Source organism: Medicago truncatula, chromosome 8 (genome assembly GCF_003473485.1).
Source record: "Medicago truncatula cultivar Jemalong A17 chromosome 8, MtrunA17r5.0-ANR, whole genome shotgun sequence".
NCBI lineage: Eukaryota > Viridiplantae > Streptophyta > Magnoliopsida > Fabales > Fabaceae > Medicago > Medicago truncatula.
In genome coordinates, this window is record NC_053049.1 from 11352219 (window position 1) to 11374684 (window position 22466).

A 22466-nucleotide genomic window follows, 5' to 3' on the forward strand; every position below is an offset into this window, starting at 1 on the left:
AAATACCCCCCTAAAGTTTTGCACTTATGTGCAAAATGCCTCCAAACTTAAAAATTTATATTACTTTTTTCTTAAAAACAAACAATTAATGGTTAAATATTAAAGCTAACTATTAATTTTTGAGTTTGGAAAAACTACATACATATATACATCAAAATAGGGAAAAATGTGTATTTTTAAAGTGACAATAATGTTTATTTCTAATAGACAAATTATTATTTTTAGAGGTTTATAAACAAATTAATAATCAGATTTAAATTTATATTTTCTCCTTCACCATCTTAGTATTTTAACTCCTCCAACTCCTTCAACAATTTGCTCAAACCATTTAAACTACACAACCCCCAATATTAATCCACAAATCATCCCATTATTGTCACTTTAAAAAATACATATTTTTCCCCATTTTGGAGCCTATTTTGATGTATATATGCATGTAGTTTTCCCAAATTCCAAAATTAATAGTTAGTTTTAATATTTAACTATTAATTGTTTGTTTTTAAGAAAAAAAATATAAATTTTTAAGTTTGGGGGGCATTTTGCACATAAGTGCAAAACTTCAGGGGGGGTATTTGCAAAACGTCATGTTCACTAACAGAAAAATTTGACGGAGGGGGTAAATTGACTAACGTTGTGAAATTTCAGGGGGGTAATTGAAGTTTTGTTAATTTCAGGGGGGTAATTGATGAAACTTACAATTTCAGGGGGGAAATTGACTATTTACTCAAAAAATAAATAAACCTCGCTCTCTTCTCTTTATCTCAAGATTTTATACTGTCCAATCGCATACATAAAGAATGATAAATTTAATAGTTTAAAAATAGAAAAATCCAACACTTCTTGGCACTCTCAAGAGGATAGGAACACCAAATATTTCCATCGTCTAGCCAAAATCAAACACACCTCTAAACTTATTAGTTTCATTGTGAATGGGAAGAACATGATTAGTGAGCCGGATCAAATCTCATCGCATATCACAAATCACTTTCAAAATATTTGTTTAACTAACTTTTATGTGCAAGATTTGCAGGTTGATGATTTAATTGATGGAGTTGTTCCTAATATAATATCTCATGACCTGAATCATTTGCTTACTATGCTTCCCAGTCCTCAAGAAATCTTTCAGGCTGTCTGCTCCTTGAAAAAAGATAGTGCCCCTGGTTCGGATGAGTTTGGTGCAAACTTTTATCAAACCTATTGGGATATTATTAAGCACGATGTGATCAATGTTGTATTAAAATTTTTTACTAAAGATTGGTTGCTTCCTAATTTCAACTCTAACACCATTGTTCTTATTCCTAAAGTCCCTGATGCAGTGTCAGTTACCCAATACAGGGCAATAGCTCTTGCTAATTTCAAATTCAAGATTATTTCCAAAATCCTAGCAGACAGGTTGGCACCCATCATGAAGAATATCATATCTACTCAGTAGAGAGGTTTTATTCAAGGAAGAAACATCAGAGATTGCGTTTGCGTCGCTTCAGAAGCCATCAATCAACTTCACAACAAGTCTTTTGCTGAAATTCTAGCTTTCAAAGTAGATATTTCTAAAGCTTTTGACACTTTAAAATGGAAGTTCCTTCTCAGAGTCTTAAGCAGTTTTGGTTTTAATGATAAATTTTGCTCTTGGATTAATACAATTCTTAACTCAGTCACTTTATCTATTAATGTTAATGGTAGACTGAATGGTTATTTTAATTGCAAGAGAGGGGTTCGTCAAGGAGACCCTCTCTCTCCTCTTCTTTTTTGCATTGCTGAGGACGTCTTAAGCAGGAACATTTCTAAACTTGTGGATCAAGGCAAGCTTGAGCTCATCAAAGGAAATAAAAGTGTCCAGGTTCCCTCTCACTCTCTTTATGCAGACGACATAATGATATTTTGCAAAGGAAAGTTATCTTCAATCAATGCTCTCATGGACCTGTTCAATTCGTATGCTCTGGCTTCAGGCCAAGTTATGAATCCCTCCAAGTCTACTGTTTATTATGGTTCTATTTCTAATGCCAGGCTGGAGCAGATAACTAATCTTATAGGTTTGAATAAAGGTTCTCTTCCTTTTTCTTACCTTGAAGTTCCAATTTTTAAGGGGAAACCAAAAAAATCTCATTTGCAGCTTATTGCGGATAAGATTAAGTCTAAGCATGGTGCTTGGAAAGCCTCTCTTTTATCTATTGCAGGGAGAGTCACTCTTGTGAAAGTTGTGATTCAAGGTATGATGATGCACACAATCTCTTTGTACTCTTGGCCCAATTCCTTGTTAAAAGAAGTAGAGGCTTGGATCATAAATTTTATCTAGAGCGGTGACATTTCTAAACGGAAGCTGGTTACTGTTTCTTGGAAGAAGGTGTGTAAACCTTTTTCAGAAGGTGGCTTGGGGTTGAGGTCTTTGTATACTCTGAACGAAGCAACTAATTTGAAGATGTACTTGGATCTTAAAAATTCTAGTAGAGATTGGGCAATTCTCCTTCGAAGCAAGGTTTTAAGGGGAAGGAAAGTAATCTCTCACCATATTTTCTCTTCTATTTGAAGCAGTGTTAAATTAGAAATCAACAACATCAATGACAATTGCAGCTGAATCATACGTAATGGAGAGAATATTAATTTTTGGCTTGATACCTGGATGAACAAACCTATTGCATCTTTTCTTAATTTGTCAGGTACTGTTCATAGCACTCTAACATCTAGGGTCTCTGATTATATTCATAATTCTTTCTGGCACATCCCTCAATCGATCTTGGATTCTTACCCTAATTTGAGTCAACTTGTCATGCAAATTACTCTTCCCAGGCATCCGAAAAATGATAAACTTGTTTGGAAAACTAGTTCAACGAGTGATCTTTCTCTTAAGGAAGCTTTTCTATTCAAGTATGGTGCTGGTCAAAATATTTTTTGGGCCAAGGATTTATGGAGCCTGGATATCCCACCTTCAAAATCTTTAATGACTTGGAGACTCATGCACAACAAGCTCCCTACCGATGATAACCTTGCTCTTAGAGGTTGTAACCTCCCCTCAACGTGTTCATCATGTCACGCTTATGAGGAAACCACTTTTCATTTATTCTTTGAATGCTCTTTTGCTTCAAAAATGTGGTCTTGGCTAGCATCTCTTCTCAATATGCCGTTGATCTTCAATTCTCCGATGGATAGTTGGGCTATCTTAGCAAACAACTGGACTCCTCAATGCAAAGTAGTAGTTCAAGCTTGCATCATTAATATTTTAAACATCATCTGGTTTAGGAGGAACAACATTCGATTTCAGGGTAAGACGGTTGTTTGGAGAACATCCATAAACTTGATCATTTCCAAAGTCTCTTTATCTGGGAACCTTACCACTAAAACTGTTGCTGCTAATATGTTAGAATTCACCATCTTGAAATCTTACAAAGTTAACATCAAGCCTCCTAGGGCTTCCTTGATCAAAGAAATCATTTGGGCTCCTCCTATGCATTCTTGGGTGAAGGTGAACACAGACGGGGCATCTATCAAGAATCCTTCAAGAGCAGCATCGGGTGGAATTTTTAGGAACTCCGAGGGTGTTTGTTTAGGTGGATTCTCTCAATTTCTTGGTGATGCTAATGCTCTTTATGCTGAACTAATTGTAGCAATCAATGCTATTGAAATTGATGCATTGATGGGATTCTCCAATGTTTGGTTAGAGTCAGACTCTCATTTAGTGATTTTTGCTTTCAAATCCAAATCTGTTGTTCCTTGGAGTTTAAAAAATAGGTGGGAAAATTGTATTCAGTCTACCCACAGGATGAGATTCTGTGCTTCGCATGTTTACAGGGAAGGAAATATTTGTACGGACAGACTGACGAATTTTGGTTTGTCGTTATCTTCTTCAGAGCTGTTTTGGTTTGATAGCATTCCTGACTTTCTTAGGAGGGAGTACAATAGGAATAGGTTAGGTATGCCCAACTTTAGGTATGTCACCTTTTGAAAAGGTTTTGGTTTGGTCCCCTTTTCTCTTTTTTACTTCTTTTCTCTTTAATGAAATGATTTTATGCTCTTTGCATCCTTTCTATAAAAAAAAAAAAGGAACATATTTTTTATTTTCAATATTTTACTTAATGAAAATAATCATGCCCCCACTAGTTACAATATCTGGATTCGTCATTGGCTCTGGCCAAATATGATGATTCACTGGACTCCCCTTAAGATCCAACATTGGTATTAAAGTTGATAAATTTTCTAAAAAGGGACTCGCTCCTTGTATCAAATGTGTTTCTGACAGGGGTGGTCAGCTGACAACTGGCAGTGTGCTGCGTTGATGCAAAAGTAACAAATGTACGTGGATGAAAAAGGTTTGGCTTGAGCACTAATTTCCTTATGCCCATTATAACCAGTTATTTTGGCTTTCTACTAGCATTTTAACAATAACTGTGAGTCTTTGTGTTAGTCTGAATAAGATACGACTTATTTGATTTGAAATTTTGAGATGAATTAAGAAATTTTAGAATATTTAGATTATATATTCTATATTTTCTTATCAAGTCAATTTCAAATTGTTGGTCATTGAGATTTATGGTCAATACAGATTCGTATTTAAGGATAGAGATTACCCCCACTTTTTTCCTTTCATACCAAGATGAATGAATGGGCTCACATTTAAGGAGGAGATTGTTGTGTAGCAAGTGAGTTAGAAATCTCACATTATATAAAAAAGTTGATGTTGAATAACATATAAGAGAGACGATCCATACATTTGATGTCTTAAGATTTTGGATTAAGATATGATGTCAAACTATCCTATATGTGGCTACTCTTGATCCAATGTGATGATATCCTAAATTCCCCTCAAGGCCCAACACAAGCATCACAAACCTTTGATAGTTTATTAGCGGTGTAAAGTATTGTTTTATCGTACCCACAAAGACTTTGGTTATTTCTATGACATTCAATAATTAGTAATGTTTTGTTTTTGAATAAGTTTAAGAAATGTTAACAACAATGAGATTGTTGGGATTAGACTTCATTAGCCAATTTCTATTGTATCTTCACGACCAATTGTATGAACTTTAGTTACCATTAAATATCTTCTTCCTCGCTCTTGAGACATTATTTATTCCTACATAACAATATATAAATCATATTGTTTAAACGCCGATTCCTCATACTCCTAATCTAATATATGATAGTACTAACGATTTAGCGATCTTTGTCGTTCAACTTAATAATTAATAAAACTTATTTCAAACAATGAAAGTAAAATAGAATTGAATAGAATTGCAGGGTTGAATTGTCCTGCCCAATACAAGATTAGATTTGTGATTCAGATGATTAATAGTGATTAGAGAATCCTTAAATCTCCCCTTCGTCTTTGTTGGAATTAAACTTTAAGAAACAAACAACTATGTGGTGCCTACATATGATTTAATGAAACCAACAGATAAAACTCATACGAAGCTTCTCACAACAACTACCGGTCGGACTAACCTAGGTTATGTACGACATTGTCTAAAGAAGAGAGTAGTAACGATTAGATTTCAAACTTGAATTTCATTAACCTCTTTAAGAAACAAGTAATTAGAAAAGCCAATGAACTGATATAATTTTGGGTTGTCAGTGCATACTTTTATCATACAGATCATTCTTCAAGATTACAATTCAAATTAACCAATTGAAAAAAGCATTATGAACAAACATGATCTAATTTAAATCGGGCACGATAAAAGCATAAACTAAATGAAAAACTTTATTAATAATATCCAACAAATAAGAAGGGGTTCATCTTGGAACCTTTTTCAAAAGGTTTATTTGCTCATGACAACAAACATCATAACAAAATAATAGAAAAACATACTGATGAAGGATTTTTACCTCTCATAAAACTATTTACACGTAAGTATAATAGGATCGTGTCCACAGGGAGTTGCGTATTTCATAAGCATTTTCACAATATTTGTCACATTAAGTGTTTGGGTATAAATTGTTTGTTTGTGTAAAATTATTTTCCTAATCGACATAAAAGTAAAACGAGAAGAGATAGGGCTATTCCGCTTGCGGTCAGAGACATCAACCAAGCGTAACAACTGCAATCTTTCGATCGATTAACGGATTCTAGCTTTTTAAACTATATTATCACAATCACTCGACAATATCATTCGTGTCCAAATGATATCGTTATTTCTAAGGGATCGTTTAAACATCGATTTCCCAAACATTTAAACGATCACAAAGTCGTTTGGGCAGTTTAATCGACGATTTCCCAACCGATTAAATTACCCAAAAGCATTAAGTTCTAGATTAAAAGTGATTATCAAATATTAACATCCATGTCTAGAGTGATAACTTAAGATAGATTGTTATTCTATTTCTAGATTCAAAAGTATGTGTCCATATCATTTTGAATCTCAATAAAACAGTAAAAGCAAGAATAACAACAATATTGAATAAATAAGCTAGAACCATATATTAAAAGATCAAAAGATTACATAATAGCTTGTTTGAATACCTCAAAACTACAAGAGTAGATGTAGCTACATATGTCTATGATAGCTTTGCAAAGGATGAAGAAAGGGTGGAGATTCCATGACAAGATCCATGATGTCTCAACAAATCTTGGCTTGAATCTACTCCTAACTACCTTGCTTTGTGTTTCTCTCTAGAAAAGCCCTAGTCTCTCTCTAAAACCAGAAAAATATGAATAAAAATGTAATAATATTCCAGAAAGAGAAGGAAAAACTATTTATATGGGCTGTGTTTGGACAACTCGCTTATGGCCAAAATAAATCGCCATAAGCGAGATGCACGAAATCAGCTTTTGTCCCAATGGTTATGCTCCACGTGCCCCTTATCCTGTTGAATCTCTTGAACTCGCCATGAACACGCTTATGGCGTGTAGCCTCTGGAGAAAACTCGCCAATGGCTAAATACTCGCTTATGGCGAGTTGCTTGAATTATGGCTTCTGGGCTTTGGCTCAAGAAACTCGCTTATGGCCTACAAATTTCGCTATAAGCGTGTTTATCCAGAAATGGTATGAAACACGCTTATAGCCTATTTGTTCGCCTTAAGCGAGTTTACCCAGAATTTGGCTTGAAACTCGCTTGGAACACGCTCATGGCGCGTTGTCTCTGGTCAAAACTAATATTTTTGGTCCTTGCTTGTATTTTCCTGCACAAAAAGGGTAAAGTAAGGCATGCAAAGCATAAATGGCATTAAAGCACATAATTGAAGCTTTTCCATCAATAATTTGTAAAACAACTCATCAAACATGCCTAAACTAACACATAAATTAGATCATTTTGAGCACTTATCACATACCCTAGAGAGAACAAGAGGAGGAAGATAACTTGTCTTGAAGCTCTGATGTTTGACCATTGTCTTGATCTTCCAGTGTTCTGAATGAATAATAATGAGTGCAAGGGTCACTATTTATGGAAAATAGTTAGCTGCAGGCAATTTTCGCCCGTAGCCAGGCGCAAATGGCGCCTACAGGGGCGCATATACTGCCTGAGGCAGTAGCAACACTGCCTCATGTGCAAATGGCTCATGGCGCCTGAGGTAGCCTCTAAGGTACGAATTCTTGCGTTTTCCTTCCGTTTTCGATCGTTCTTCCGTCTAGAAACTCCTAGGAACTTGAAATAATTTTCTTCACTTTGTATTGTTTTCAAAAACCTTCTAAGAATCATTGACTTAAATCTTCATATCCTTGATCCTTCACATGATGTCTTGATTTGCATGATCTAGGATAAAAATGAATTATAACAACTTGAGTGAAAACAAAAAAATATGTTTCTTAAACCATTGACAATTTTTCTATCTCTCAACTTATTTTTCTTCAAATGCAAAGATAAGTACTAAAAACATAGCAAAAAATATCATATGATGCTCTGTTATCAAACACTTTCTCCAACACTCCCTTTTTATTGAATTAAATCAACGTGGGTCATACACTTTGAAAATGAAATTCACATAATATGGTGGGACATACATTGATTTCACTCAATAAGAGAGTGAATCTTAGAGAAATTGTACAAAAGAGAGTGTTGTATTGTTGTTAGCATTGCTCATTGATTAATTGACTAATCATAATAGTAAGCAATTGTATTAGTATATATTTATACCAATATATAAAGGAAATATACTCAATTTTTGGGCTGAATTTTTTCTTTCCAATTTTTCTTTTCCACTTAAATTATTTTATCATTTTTACTGAAATAATTTGTTAAAAAGTTAAGTAATTCTCATTAAAATATGAACAATCTACAATAATAGGAGGAACAATCAATAACAGTATAAACAATATTATACACCATAAAAGTTATTATTCTGACATTATATATAGAGAGAGAAATGATATTTAAACAATTTTTATGATAACTCTCTTTCTCATACTTTTATTGTACTTGTATTCTCTCTTTTCCTTTCTCTAATGTTATTGTCCGATAAGAAGGGAGGAAAAAAGGTTGTCATAACAGTTGTTTAAAATCGATTGTACATATATCATTCCTCATATATAAAATGTCGTGTTTTTGTATAACATTTTTGTTTCAATTTTACCGTTTACTTCATTAATTTTTACTACACTATTTTATTTATCGTTTCTTGCAATAAAAACGGAATGTGTCCTTCTTAACGCTAGTTATGAAAAAGTATAACAAACACACTTAACACCGATCATTTTTTATTGATAGTTATATTTTATTTGGTTGTTACAAAAATAGTTTATTTTTTTTAAGGTTAAATGATGTTTGCTCCTTGCCATTTGAGTGTATTTTGGTTTATCTTTATAAAAAAACGTCGCATTTCAACTTTGTAATTTGAAGATTATATGATTTTGAATTTTCATGACATCGTATTTAAAAATTTAACGTATTTTTGTCCCTTGTAATTTGAGGGAATATTCGTTTATCCCATGTAATATCATCTATTTTGTATAGTCAAAATTCACGAACGTCAAAAATCAAATAATCTTTAAATTACAAGGTTGAAATCCAAAGTTTTTTTTTTTTTTTTTTTTTTTTTTTTTTTTTTTTTTATAAAAACTAAACCAAAATTCCTCAAAATAGCACGAGTTAAACCCCATTTAACCTCTTTTTTTTTTTATTTTTTTTATTATAGAAACTTCGCCAAATTGCTCTCCCATGTTAAAATCAAAATGCATAATATTGTATAGGATTGTCCATGTCACTTTAACTTGATGAATGAAACATTAAATTAATTAATTTCTTTGTCATTTTCATCATCACTTTCACTCATAGTCTTGAGGTGATATTCAAACTTCAATAGCTTAAACTTTACCTCAACCCTCTCAAATCAATTTCTAGATCTAGGTTTTACAATACTTAATTACAACAAATTAAGTTAATTTCTCAAATAATGGAGTAATCATAACACTAACCAATTGTATTAGTATATAGTATAAATAACTATAAACAAAACATATACATAACTTATAGAACTCAAATTTTTCTTTAGGTTACCACTTTATCTTCCTTGTCTTACTTACTCTCTCAATGTTTGAATCAGTCAAGGTTTTCAGTTTCTTTGAGGTTAAGAGGGTGAAAATAAGCCAAACAAAATTTACACTTCTCGTGAAGAATATTGCATTGGAATGAGCAAAGGTTGAGCCAATGTTTTGTATTGAATAATTCTGTGATCTTAAGTTTGACTTTTGCTCTAACCAACCATACAGGCATATGGTCATTGAAATCTCACCATAAATGAGAAGGGTAGGTCAACTCTGCGACTGTGATGAATCCTAGAATTGTTGTTTTTATTGTTGTTCTGAATTTTGTTTTTCAATTTTATATGCTACACCTTCTTCTAGAGGAATTTTATACTATCCTACTTGTTCCACAATAATCCAAATAATTTCACACCCATTAAAAAAAGTTAATAGGGTATTACCCTCTGTAATATATGTCATTTTCGATTTCCCCTGTAAAATTTTTTTTTTTTTGAATTTCATCATTGTAATTTGAAGATTTTTTAGTTTTGGACCTTCATGAAAAATTTCACCCCATGTTATTTGAGCAAATTTAGGTTTATCCCCTTGCTAAAGATGTTGTAATGTAATTTTAATTTTTGTTGAGTTACGATGATATTGGTATGCAGTTTTTATTGCCGTTTAATAATTAGTAGTTTTCATCTGGGAATTTATGGTACACACAAAGTGGATTATCCCTTTTCAAACAATTTTTTTTTGTATGCATGAATCAGAAACCGAACCCCTGACCACATGCTTAACGGGTATAAATTCGTTACCACTTAAATCAATTCATTATTTGTAGTGTTAATTAGTGGGATACAATTTCAAAAATATAATTAACATCATCTTAAAAATTGAGAGTAGAAATTATTTTGAAATACAATACTTTTCTTTTTGGTTGTTAATTGGGCAACTATCATGCGACCGAGTGAGTATTTTAAGGGGGGTGAAAATGAATACATATAGATAAGAAAACAGTTCACCCACATAAATGTTATAAATTGCAGGTAGGTTGCTCACCAAAACGATAACCAAACCTCACATAGCAAAACCTTTAATCATATTATTTTATTTTATGTTTTAAACTATATATAAAAAAATAAAAAAACTGTTGGTATATTACTAGTACTATAATATTGGTAGATGGACAACTCTTGTTCTAAAAACAGCACCCTCATCTTGCTAAAAAAGATTATATATTGAGTATGTGACCCCAAAAACTTTATGCTTGTTTGTTTCCCTAGCTTTTCCCTCACTATGTTCCTCAACTACTCTCATTTATTTCTCTTCATTCATTGCTTGCCACACTTAAACACCCTGTTATAATTTGTGTAAGAAATTACAACGAAGAAGCCCTAGCTAGTTGTATTGTACTACTGCTACATGCTTAATTTTTTCAAATTTTTTAGAGTAAAAATAAAAAAAAAGACAGGTGGGGTGATTTCAACTTTAAAGTTTTTCAACAACCTTTCAGAGCATTTATAGTGACACATCTTATGAGATTAAGAAGAGACGGTGTAATGTGAAGAAAACCAGTCTGGCCTTATTAACTTCTTCACCTATAAATCTCTTCTCCATTACACACTCACATTGTACACTTGGATCTATTTCATCATCATAATAATAATACACTACTCTCACTTTCTCTTCCTCCTCCTTCTTCATTCTTCACATTTACAACAACACTAGCTCAACCTTGAACCATTATTTCTTGAAAGGTAAACATATATTACTTTCTCATGCATTTTCCCATGCACCCCATTTTTATTTATGTAAACCAAACTTTAAACTTTGGAGTGAACACTTTCTAGTAGGCTTAAGATATTGATTCATGGGATGACACCATTATTACTATACCCCATTTTTGTATTTATGGAAGAAAAAATATTAAACTTTCTATTAGGCTTGAGATTTTGATTATTGGGGTGAAAACATTACTAGTTACCATTCATTTTCTTGTATGCTTGAGCTTTTGATTCTTGGATTGTTATAACATTATACTATACCTCATTTTTTTTCTTTTATGAATGAAAAAAAATTAGACTTTTGATTGAATTATCTTGTAGTTTTAAGCTTTTGAATTTTGGGTTGTGACAATATTATCACCTCATTTTTTAATTATGTAAAAAGACTAAAGTTTTGATTAAATTTTCTTGTAGGGTTGAGCTTTTGATTCTTGGGTTGTGTGACAACATTAAACTGCACATCAAAGTTAACAAGTTTAAGACTGTTTGGTTGGTGTGTTCAAAAAATGGAAACTTGTACGGCTCTATTACTTTTAACGGCCATAACAGCTTACTTGCTTTGGTTCACCTTCATCTCACGGTCATTGAGAGGCCCACGTGTCTGGCCACTATTGGGCAGTCTACCGGGCCTCATTGAGAATTGTGAACGTATGCATGATTGGATCTGTGACAACCTACGCGCGTGTGGTGGCACGTACCAGACCTGCATCTGTGCAATCCCATTTTTAGCCAAGAAGCAAGGGCTCGTGACCGTCACGTGCGACCCGAGGAATTTGGAGCATATACTAAAGACTCGGTTCGACAATTACCCGAAAGGGCCGACGTGGCAAGCGGTGTTTCATGATTTGTTGGGTGATGGGATCTTTAACTCTGATGGTAACACGTGGGTGTTCCAGCGCAAGACAGCCGCGCTGGAATTCACCACGCGTACTTTGCGCCAAGCCATGGCTAGATGGGTTAGCCGAGCCATTAAGGATCGACTTTGCACGATTTTGAAGAAAGCTGAGGTGCAAGGTGAGCCGGTGGATCTACAAGATGTGATGCTCCGGCTCACTTTTGACAATATTTGTGGCTTGGCTTTTGGAAGAGACCCGCAGACGTGTGCCACGGGTCTGCCTGAAAACGGTTTTGCAGCCGCTTTTGATCGAGCCACTGAAGCCACGCTCCAGCGGTTTATATTACCTGAGGTGTTTTGGAAGGTGAAGAAATGGCTTGGACTTGGTATGGAAGTTGGCTTGAGCCGAAGCCTTGCTTTTGTGGACCAACATTTGTCTAGTGTGATTGAGAAGCGCAAGGTAGAATTGCTGAGTCAGCAGAAAGATGGGTCCCTTCTTCATGATGACTTGCTGACTAGGTTTATGAGGAAGAAAGAATCCTATTCGGACAAGTTTCTTCAACACGTGGCGTTGAACTTCATCCTAGCTGGACGTGACACGTCATCAGTTGCGTTGAGCTGGTTCTTTTGGTTGGTTATTCAGAATCCAAAGGTGGAAGAGAAGATCCTACGCGAGATTTGCACGGTCTTGATGGAGACACGTGGCGCTGACATGGAAAAATGGACAGATGAGCCGTTGGGATTTGAAGAAGTTGACCGTTTGGTTTATCTTAAAGCTGCCTTGTCGGAGACACTAAGGCTGTACCCTTCGGTGCCAGAGGATTCAAAGCATGTGGTGAAGGACGACGTGTTGCCGGATGGAACCTTTGTTCCGGCTGGATCATCGGTGACATATTCGATATATTCAGCAGGGAGGTTGAAGTCTACATGGGGTGAGGATTGCATGGAGTTCAGGCCAGAGAGGTGGTTGTCATTGGATGGGACAACGTTCATCATGCATGACTCTTTCAAGTTTGTTGCATTCAATGCTGGTCCTAGAATATGTTTGGGGAAGGACTTGGCATACCTTCAGATGAAGTCTATTGCTGCTGCTGTGCTTCTCCGTCATCGCCTTGCGGTGGTTCCTGGCCACCGGGTGGAGCAAAAGATGTCACTCACCTTGTTCATGAAAAATGGTCTCAGGGTTAATGTTTACAATAGGGATTTGAAGGGTGTTTTTGCAACTATACAAAATGAAAAGGAGGGAGAGATTCAGGGGAAAGTGTTGAATGATTTGAAATGCAATGGAACTTAGTGTGGTGTTTCACAATTCAGCCATTGGGGGCTGTAATTTATAGAAGAGAGAACAGGGTGGAAAAAAAAAAAAAAAAAAAAAAGAGAAAAACAATAAAAATAACAGGGTATATTTTATTCATGGTATGTTATATAAATTTATTATAATTCATATGAGAATTGTCAATGGATTGATTTCTTTTATCTTAGGGTGGATGAATGCTTTCTCTCTCAGCTCATCTTGTAGAATCCTTGCAAATATTCATTTGTAATTCTTTATTTCTTCTTTATTTTCATGTTTCTATTTTATTTTCACTGCTTTCAAGACATTATTATGTAGTCAGACCTAAACTCACATTTAACAATGTTGAATGATGATGTTCATAAAAGAACACACCTGACGTTTTGATTGGATTTGAATGTCCTAGCTGGTTCATGTCCTAATGATGATATGCTAACAAGTATGTCATAATCACATTCTGGTGGTATTGTTTTTTAGAGAAATATTAATTGTACATCATTTTTTATGTCCAACACTATATTTATGTACAATTTGGATATACTGTGTTTTTTTCTTTTTTTCTTTTCTTTTTCTCTTCTAGTTACATGATAGGTTATAAATATTTCATAACATGAACCAATGGTAAGAGGCATTGAATCAGAAAGAAACTGTGAGCCTGCGACCTATTTTCTCAGCTGAGTACGATGAGGCAGAGTTTTTCTTTTTTTGACAAAAATGATGAGACAGAGTTGAAAAGTCAAATAACATTGTACTCCTTATTCTAAGTATAAATATAAATATGCTTGAATGAAGTTATAGGGGCAAAATAACCCACAAACTATCTATACAGAAAGCATTTAGATCATGGGACAAGGCATGTTAATCCAAGATTTCTTTCTGGTAAAAATATAGAAGCCTAGCTATTTTGATCAAAAAATTGATAGTGACTCTTCTATTTCAGCAGGGTGCTTATATTGACATATTTGGTCATCTGAATTTTGTTTCACCTTTACTTTTCCCTCTTTGAAAATCTCTACGGCTTATATAGCGCTACACCTTCCTTGACATCGTCCTAACATTCTTCATCAGTCAAGAATTTTCTCACCAGTTGAAAAGATATTCCAGACCAAAGTGCCAATTAAGTACAACACAACAGAGACTTTAAATACATCATTCCATGAACCTGCAACAACAGACGGTTATCAAGCTGAACAAGAAAATAGTTTTGAATGCAATAAGTTAAGAATTCTAACCTCGTTGGAGTATGTATCCAGTCGCAGCTGTACCAAAGACACCGGCAAGCACTCCTGCGGTATTCGATAGTCCCAATAACACTCCCTGGTATTATAAAATGGTTTGCATTCATATAGAAACATAATGGATAAATATAATAAAACTAGAACAAACTTGTATAATAATAGAAAACTCAAGATTTCATGCATCAAATAAACTTGTTACTGACAATCAACGCGTTAATGGTACTAGTTACTCATGACGTGATGACTTCATTAATCACGAAACAAATTAGAGGGGGTATAGATGTTTTAAATGATTGACTCGGACAAATGCATAGTAAAATGATTTTTGGCAATTAGCATCAGGGCTGAGTGTAAAAAAAATCCTCGGCGGTGCAGTTCGCAAAAGAGGTCACCATAATTAACTTGAGCAAGAAGACAGTAACAACTTATTAACTTAGTCTTTAGCATGATCAATTGCTTCATTGCTGTTTTTTTACATATTTTTTTCTATTAAAAAAAATTATAGAAACTTCTTATGTTATATTAGCCATGTAACAGTTTATCGGTCCTGGTAAATGAATAATTAAAATAGAAACTCACAGCATAGCGTGGTCCAATGTCTTGGTGATTGGAATATAGACCAGATTGTGAGAATGCATCACATCCCTGTAAAGAAAATAATAGATTGTGTAAAAATGGTAACGTGTTTTATTGGCATCTACATTTTATATCAGAATGAATTAAGGAAGATATGTATTTTCAAACCTGACTGCAAGCCATACACAATACTGCCATGGCGGGTGTTCTGACATTGCTTAGCTGTGTAAGAAAAAATGCAGGACCCAAAAACCCGATCGATTGCATGATCTGCCAAATAAAGGAAATAGTTAAAGAAAAAATATTTTAAGAAGTAAAAAAGGAAGCCAATTCCATTGTACATTGCCATATAATCAATATTTGCTTCCACATTAGGCAGTTAGTTGTAGTCTAGGGAAACAAAATGTATATTATTGAGCACACATATAATAGTTGTACAGCAGTTGGAAATGTATGAAAAAATATAAAAAACAAAAGTATGATTTGCTTGCCTTTCGAACAGTTGTTATGGAAAAACCTTTGCTCACAAGTGTGTCAGCTATCCAACCTCCTATATTTGCAAAAACAGCCATGGTTAACCATGGAAGGACACATAATAGTCCAGATTCCGTGAGGTTGAACTTCAGAACCTGAGAAAATAACACAAAGTTCATTCATCAAATTTATCTATTTCTATCTATTTGATTACATCACCTAACAGTTCAAGTTAGATCAAGACAATGATCACAATCTTGTGTGAACTTATCTAATTTGATAATATCAGCATTTGAGTGAGGTAAATTTGCTTCACATGTCTTTAGAGAAATTACCAAGCGATAATATAAATAGTTGTCTGCTCAATTTTGACATAGTTGAGAGCAAATGGTAAGATGTACCTTAACATCAAGGTGTTGACAATAAAAAAAAAAAAATCAACATTTTTATCTATGGACAAAAAAACTGCAGCCAATTGAAGCTCAGCTTGATTGAAAACAACGAGGAAATGTATTGTACAAAATTCTACAAGTTTCAACGAGGAAACTGCAGACAGTTGGATGTGTATGCCCCACCTTCACAGGTAGAAAAAATATAAATATTTCGTGACTATCATATAAAAAAACCTAAATGTGGCTTCATTCCTAAATAATATATGAAATATTATAAAAAGTATCATCAAGAACATTCATATTCTAAAATGCATTAATCAATACCATACCAAAAAGAAAAATTAAAATAAAATTGAACAGGTAAGTACCTGATTGTAGTACGTAGGCATCCAGGTTAATAGAATAAATGTCCCCCAATTGTGGCAGAAGTGAGAGACTATTAAAGCCCAGACAGGTGCTTTTGATAAAATCAATTTCCAAGGAATAACTGTCACAGGTTCTTTTGATACGTTGCCTCCAAGTATGAGCCTTTTCTCTTCATCCCCAAGATTTGGATCATCCTTTGGTGTACTGTATGCCTGGAAGTGCCCAACAAAAAGAATTACAAAGCATCCCTCACATTTATACATAGCAGGGTAAAATGCCAAAAATATGTACAAGATAACATATTTACTCATGCATCCAGTCAAAGGAACACTAACTCGAATAAACATAACTTTTATAATTATTTATTGGTCATATCTCATATACTCGATCATATTGCTCATAGTGATAAGTGTGCAGGTCACTCAAGCTTACAAGTTCAGCGGTAACCTTGTAAATGAACCGTCGTATTTAAGCACAAGTTGTAATCTGTAAACTCTAAGCTTGAATAATAGAAAGGTACTACCGCCGCCCTGTAGTTGGAGGCGTAGGCACAATTAGCTGAACTCCGTGATCAAATCTCGTGTGTTCTTTGCTTGTGTTTTTCGTATCTGTTTACTTTTGAACTAGGGTTGCTATTCTAACACATGTTATCAAACACTTCATGAGACAGTCCCTAACAAATCAGCACAAAACATGATAATACACTTCATACGGTAGGCAATTCCTATTAAAACATTTTCGCAAGCAGAAACAGATACAATAGTGTATATCATTGAAACTGTGAAAGCTGACTTACGTTTCTCAACCACAAGGCAAACCAGATACTGCCAAGTGATCCAAATGAGTAGAACACAGATGGCCATCCAAATTTTTGGATTAGGAAAGGCGAGAATCCCAAGCCTGTGACAGAACCAAGGTACATGCCACTATATACTAGTGCAAGTGATCTGCTTCTCTCCGATACTGGAATCCACTTGGAAAGAATATTATTCATTGCAGGCATAGCAACACCCTGAAAACAAAGAATCAGAAAAATTTGTTGCCGAGTGATAAGAGCAAAAATCATTTCAATTACAGGCACCACATGACAAATGTAGTACAGCAATAGAAATGACCAACCTCGCCAATTCCCATAAAGGCACGCATAACAAGCAGATATGGTAGCCCAAGTTTTGCAGCAATAGGAGTTAAAACTGTTGCAATTGACCACCATACAACTCCAAAACCCAGTACTAGCTTCCCACCAACTTTGTCTGCCCATATGCCACCAGCAATCTGAACCCAAAACTCATTTGGTCAGTTTCAAAGCAATATAATCAGAATGTTATATGTACAGTCGGTGAAATGATAAGGCACTTTGAACATTAGAGCGTGCTAGATTAGTACATGTTATGGCAGTTTCAACCAGCAGTATTACTTAAAAGAGTTAAAATACTAGAAGATTTTTTATATGAAAGTATGAAACCAATTTCTAGTTAAGTTAACTAATCTCATGAATATCACTATATCAGTTATACCTGTGTGAGTAGATAACCCCAGAAAAAAGAGGACTGAATGAGGCCAACTGTTGCACTGTTCCAGTTGAACTGTTGAGACATTGGAAGTATTGCTATGCTCATATTTACCTATCAAAAAATGAAAATGTAAAGCATATCAGTAATGTTAGGTTAGTAAGATTGTGGAAATTTAGAAACAAACGCCTGATATGGTTTGAAAAAAAGTCTAAATAATAACTTAAGTAAATCAAAGGTAGAAATTTGAAAACAGTATTTGAAACTTGGCAGTTATATTTCTTTTTAATAACCAACATCTACAACGAAAGGTGAAATGGCCTGTTTTTTTGGTATAATTAGTTGATGGAATAATGAATCAAATTAGGCTACTAGGATCAATGATCAACTAAACACCTTGTCTCTATTCAAGTAACTAAACACCCTGCAGTGAAAATCGAATGAACTATGTAACTGAAACCAAAAACAGAAGAAAACGTTACTCACACGATCCATATTACAAAGCAGGAATGCTGTAAAACATAGCAGTACAATAACCCATCGCTTAGGAAACTGCTGCCACCAAGGAGATGTTTGAAGCAGATTTCCTTCCAGAAGAATGGCTTCACCGGTCCCATCAGTTGGTTGCAGCCCATCTATATTCGGTTCTGCAAATTCGTACTCCTCAGCCTTGTAACGAACTTGAAACTTATTTGCTTTCCTTTGTTCAACATTGCTACTGCTAAAGGTTGATGAAGAAAGGTAACAATGACTTATTTTGCAAGCCTTTAATTTGATGTTCAAGCCGCGGCTGCATTGTCGTGATAATGGGGAAAAAAGCTCCCTTTTGTTATCGAATGTTTGTATTTGTTTTGAAACTCTCTCTTCCAAAGGGGAATCAATATGAGAACGTGTTGCATTAGGGCATCTTGAAAGAGAACCCTTCGCTACGCAACCACCACACCGTGTAACCGTTACACCAGAAACCGAAATGCCTACTCTTTGATGTGAAATATCCTTTTGTGATCTATACGAATTCCCTGCCAATACCAAACAATGTCTTAAATTTTCTTACTTTACAATAGTTTACAACCTTATATACAAAATCTTGATTTATCGTTACAGAAAAAAACTAAGCTTGAACGAAATTGAAAAAAAAAACAACGGCTACAATCCAAGTTCATCCTAGTAGATAATTTTATGAGAGCATCATTTACATTTCATCCATTTAAAACACAGTGTTGGTCATTTAAGTATGATATCAATTATCATACAGGGTAAACTCCTAAATCCATGTGTTTTATTTTTCCAAATTAATACCAGACCCTCTTAACTCATTAACTAAATTAACTTACAGAATGCACATTCTAGCTCTAGGAACATATATAATGTAGTAAATTCCATTTTCCATTGACTGATATAAATAAAAATATATTTTTTTAGTCTGATGAGTCACAAAAATATGTATTTTAGTTAATAACTGTAACTAACATAACCGTCCATTCATATTTTCCTATCTAGTCACATGAAATATTAATTTTATATTTCGATTTCTATTAATTTTCATATATAATTTTAAAAAAATAAAGATATATAATTAAATGGATGTTTACTTCCATTTCTAGAGTATAGTTACTACATTTGTGAGCATAAATTCAATTGCTATTAAAAACTTATTAGATAATATCTTGTGAATAAAAGTAACGAAATCTTATGAGTAAAAATATGCATAATTGAGAGAAATGCAAGTAAGAAGTGAAGTGAAGTGGGAACCTGAGGCAATGAAAGAACCGAAATTGCGGTTGGAAATCAAACCGCTCATAGCCATTGATAGTGAATGAATGATGAAAGTGCACACAGCACAACGACGTCGTTTCTAAGTGGAAAGTGTTGTTACTCTGTTTTTATCTATTCTTCTCTTCTGTGAAAGAAGAAGAACAAGAAAGAGGATAATAAGCAAATAAAGCACAGAAAAACACTCTATTTTGTTATTTTCCCAACGACAATAAACTATTCCATCTTTCTTTTATTTATTTCTGACATACATTTTTATAAAATAATTATATTTTATAATAATTAAAATGAAAAATTTATTAATTATTATTGACTTCCCATCTAACAACAAATCATCGAAAAAGCAAGTTCAAATGGAATTAATTCTTATTACTTACTCCATCTGATCACTGTTATAAGAAAAAGTCACTTTTTAGATGCATTGAATAATTAATGTATCCGATCTATAATAAAGATTGGATATATTAATTATTCAATATATCTAAAAATTGAGTTTTGCTTATAATAGTGATCGGAGGGAGTACTTTTCAATCAAATTTTGTATTACTATTTCTTAATAATCAAATGAGATGTTTATTTCATGGATGAGAAATGTATTTTTAAGAATAACTTAAACTTTTTTAAAAACGTGTATGGTTAATTTTTATCATGTTTCTAAGGTTATTTTTAAAAATGAGTGATATGAATGGTGGACTTGAATTTTATTTTCATCTTCTTGAGAATATTTTATTCTCACCTATTTCTTTAAGAATAAAAGCATGGAAAAATGTACTGTCAGTATAATTCAGTTGATAGAACAATGCATTATTATATATAGAGGTTGGAGTTCGAACTCCGAACATTTATACCAAAGTGAATGTTATTTTATTTCCGGCATTTATACCATAGAGACAATTTTCTAAATTTATGACAAAGTCATGCTAACTTGTGTCTTAAAGGCACATATTAAGCAACACAAAAATAAAGATATTTTTTTAATATTTGTGCATTCAATTAATTCAAAGTTGAAAAATTAAATCCAATGCATGAATTTCAACAAAAAATTTCTATGTCTAACTCATCAATGTGTGCCTTAAAATACAAATTAACATTTTCCTTATAACAAATATATGTAGCCTTCATATTCCTAAAAAAAATTACAAACAAGAGTTGAGTAGTTCAACTAATTAAAAATTTAAGAAATTAAAAGAGTCAAAGGTCTCAAGAGAAAGAGAATTTGTAAAATACTAACAACTAAATATCCTTATTCAAATGTACATAAATAAAAAATACGTAAAAAAATCCTAGTGTGGCGTTATAAACAAGAGATGGGGAGGGTCTAGAACATCACACGTAGCACATCATCCTCTACAAAATATTAATTTATAATTGCTGAGATACCCTTCCTCCGGACGTGGAAGTGACTTCAAAAGTGCTTTTACTCTTTTTAATTATTTAACTAATTGTTTTGTCAACGTCACCTTAAAGTGCATATAATGGAAAAATAATTGCCAAAATAGTGAAAATTCTTATTGTCGTTATTAGTGTTATGTTTTTCATGATTTTTTTTTGGTTGAAAAATCTTTTAAGAATTGATGGTATTTTCATATTCATGCCTGGAATATTCTGTTTCTGGACCATGGCTATTGTCGAACGTCAAAAGTGATTTGTCATTTTGTATATTGAACCGTCGGAGATATTATTAGAGTGACCAAAAAATAATTTTAGAGGTAGAGTTACAAAAATTATCCCTTGGAAAATTTGAAGAATTAGAAACTGTCATATACCTTTTTTTAGAGAGAAACTATCATATACCTTTTTTTAGAGAGAAATAATCATATTTATATACCAGAAAAAAGTATATATGATAGTAAAACACATAAATTCCCTACAAACTCCAATCTCATCATCCAAATCTTTTCAACAAAATCACGAATAAGTATAATTAATCTTATTAATTTATAATATAGTTTGTATTGGGTGTGCTTTTGTTGTTAATTTTAGTAAAATATTAGTGCTTAAAGTTAGTTTATAAATTTAATTTTTGGTTAGTTTATGATATTATATTTGAATGTTATTGCTGTGAATGTTGTTTATAGTAGGATTATGTACGATGTTGCTGTGTAGAAGTTGAATTAACACAATGAATATTTCATTGTTTGATAAAATGCTAAAATGAATGTTTCAATGATTTTTTTTCTTTTGTTTTTGTGGAGAAATGTCTGGGAACTCGCATAGAAGTCGACTTGGCAAGGAGACTATGACTAATAGTGGTAGGTAGAAGAGGATGGTGGCAAACCCTCATATGCCTAGGAGGGGAGGGGGAGTAGCCGCGTAGGAACCCGGATTGTACAGAGGGCTCACACGCGCGGTCAGGACACCATTTACGATCTTGCCGAGCAGCACCATGTTGATGGGCCATATGATCCCTATTATCAGGCGCCGGAGCCAGAGCTACAGGAGGGCGATGAGAATGAGGCAGTCACATATACCTTCCATGTAGAGCCTCCCTTCGTGGAGGTTATGGGGAACTATCAGTGTCATCCGGATACGTGCGTCATGTTGCAGTGTCGCCCTGGACAAACGCTAATAATGTAAGTATTTTTATTTTTTTAACTTTTTATTTGTCAAGTGTTATAGTTGTTTTTATGTTATTGTTAATTGTTTAATATCATTATAATATTATTGATGTATAGTGTTAAGTGATTAAATGTTTAAGTGTTTAAGTGATTAAATGTTTAAGTGTTTAGGTTTTTAAGCAATTAAGTGATTAAATGTTCAAGTGTTTAATTTGTTTGAGTGTTTAAATGTTTAAGTGTTAAGTGTTTAATTTGTTTAAGTGTTTATGTGTT

At 33.6% G+C, this 22466-nt stretch overlaps 2 protein-coding genes across 3 annotated transcripts; one reads left to right on the top strand and one right to left on the bottom strand.

Annotated features, from left to right (window-relative positions):
* The first annotated feature begins 9465 nt into the window (after positions 1-9465).
* On the top strand, positions 9466-13817 carry LOC11444029 (cytochrome P450 86A8). 2 transcript variants are annotated; one of them, XM_039828688.1, is made up of 2 exons: positions 9466-9672; positions 11591-13817. In XM_039828688.1, exon 2 carries the CDS (start codon positions 11683-11685, stop codon positions 13303-13305), a length of 1623 nt encoding a protein of 540 aa, XP_039684622.1. In that variant the 5' UTR covers positions 9466-9672; positions 11591-11682; the 3' UTR covers positions 13306-13817. The 2 variants fall into 2 exon arrangements, with proteins under 2 accessions (XP_039684622.1, XP_003627566.1); XM_003627518.4 differs by lacking the exon at positions 9466-9672 and adding an exon at positions 10548-11149.
* A 206-nt stretch (positions 13818-14023) lies between these two features.
* On the bottom strand, positions 14024-19833 carry LOC11443407 (ascorbate transporter, chloroplastic). The gene is made up of 11 exons (XM_003627519.4): positions 19615-19833; positions 18349-18881; positions 17869-17976; positions 17471-17626; positions 17148-17363; positions 16354-16563; positions 15611-15748; positions 15288-15389; positions 15123-15188; positions 14538-14622; positions 14024-14467 (listed from the first exon to the last, which is right to left on the bottom strand). The coding sequence occupies exons 1-11, from the start codon at positions 19667-19669 to the stop codon at positions 14370-14372; spliced, it is 1767 nt and encodes a 588-aa protein (XP_003627567.1). The 5' UTR covers positions 19670-19833; the 3' UTR covers positions 14024-14369.
* Positions 19834-22466: the final 2633 nt, after the last annotated feature.

What these genes read in the sequence shown, in the direction of transcription:
- LOC11444029 (XM_039828688.1), top strand. Translation starts at nt 11,683, where the DNA reads ATGGAAACTTGTACGGCTCTATTACTTTTAACGGCCATAACAGCTTAC.
- LOC11443407 (XM_003627519.4), bottom strand. Translation starts at nt 19,669, where the DNA reads ATGGCTATGAGCGGTTTGATTTCCAACCGCAATTTCGGTTCTTTCATT. An exon ending in CCTTTATGGGAATTGGCGAG is followed by an intron (nt 17,364 to 17,470) that starts GTTGGTCATTTC and finishes CTTTGTTTTCAG; the next exon opens with GGTGTTGCTATGCCTGCAAT. An exon ending in CCATAACAACTGTTCGAAAG is followed by an intron (nt 15,390 to 15,610) that starts GCAAGCAAATCA and finishes TTTATTTGGCAG; the next exon opens with ATCATGCAATCGATCGGGTT.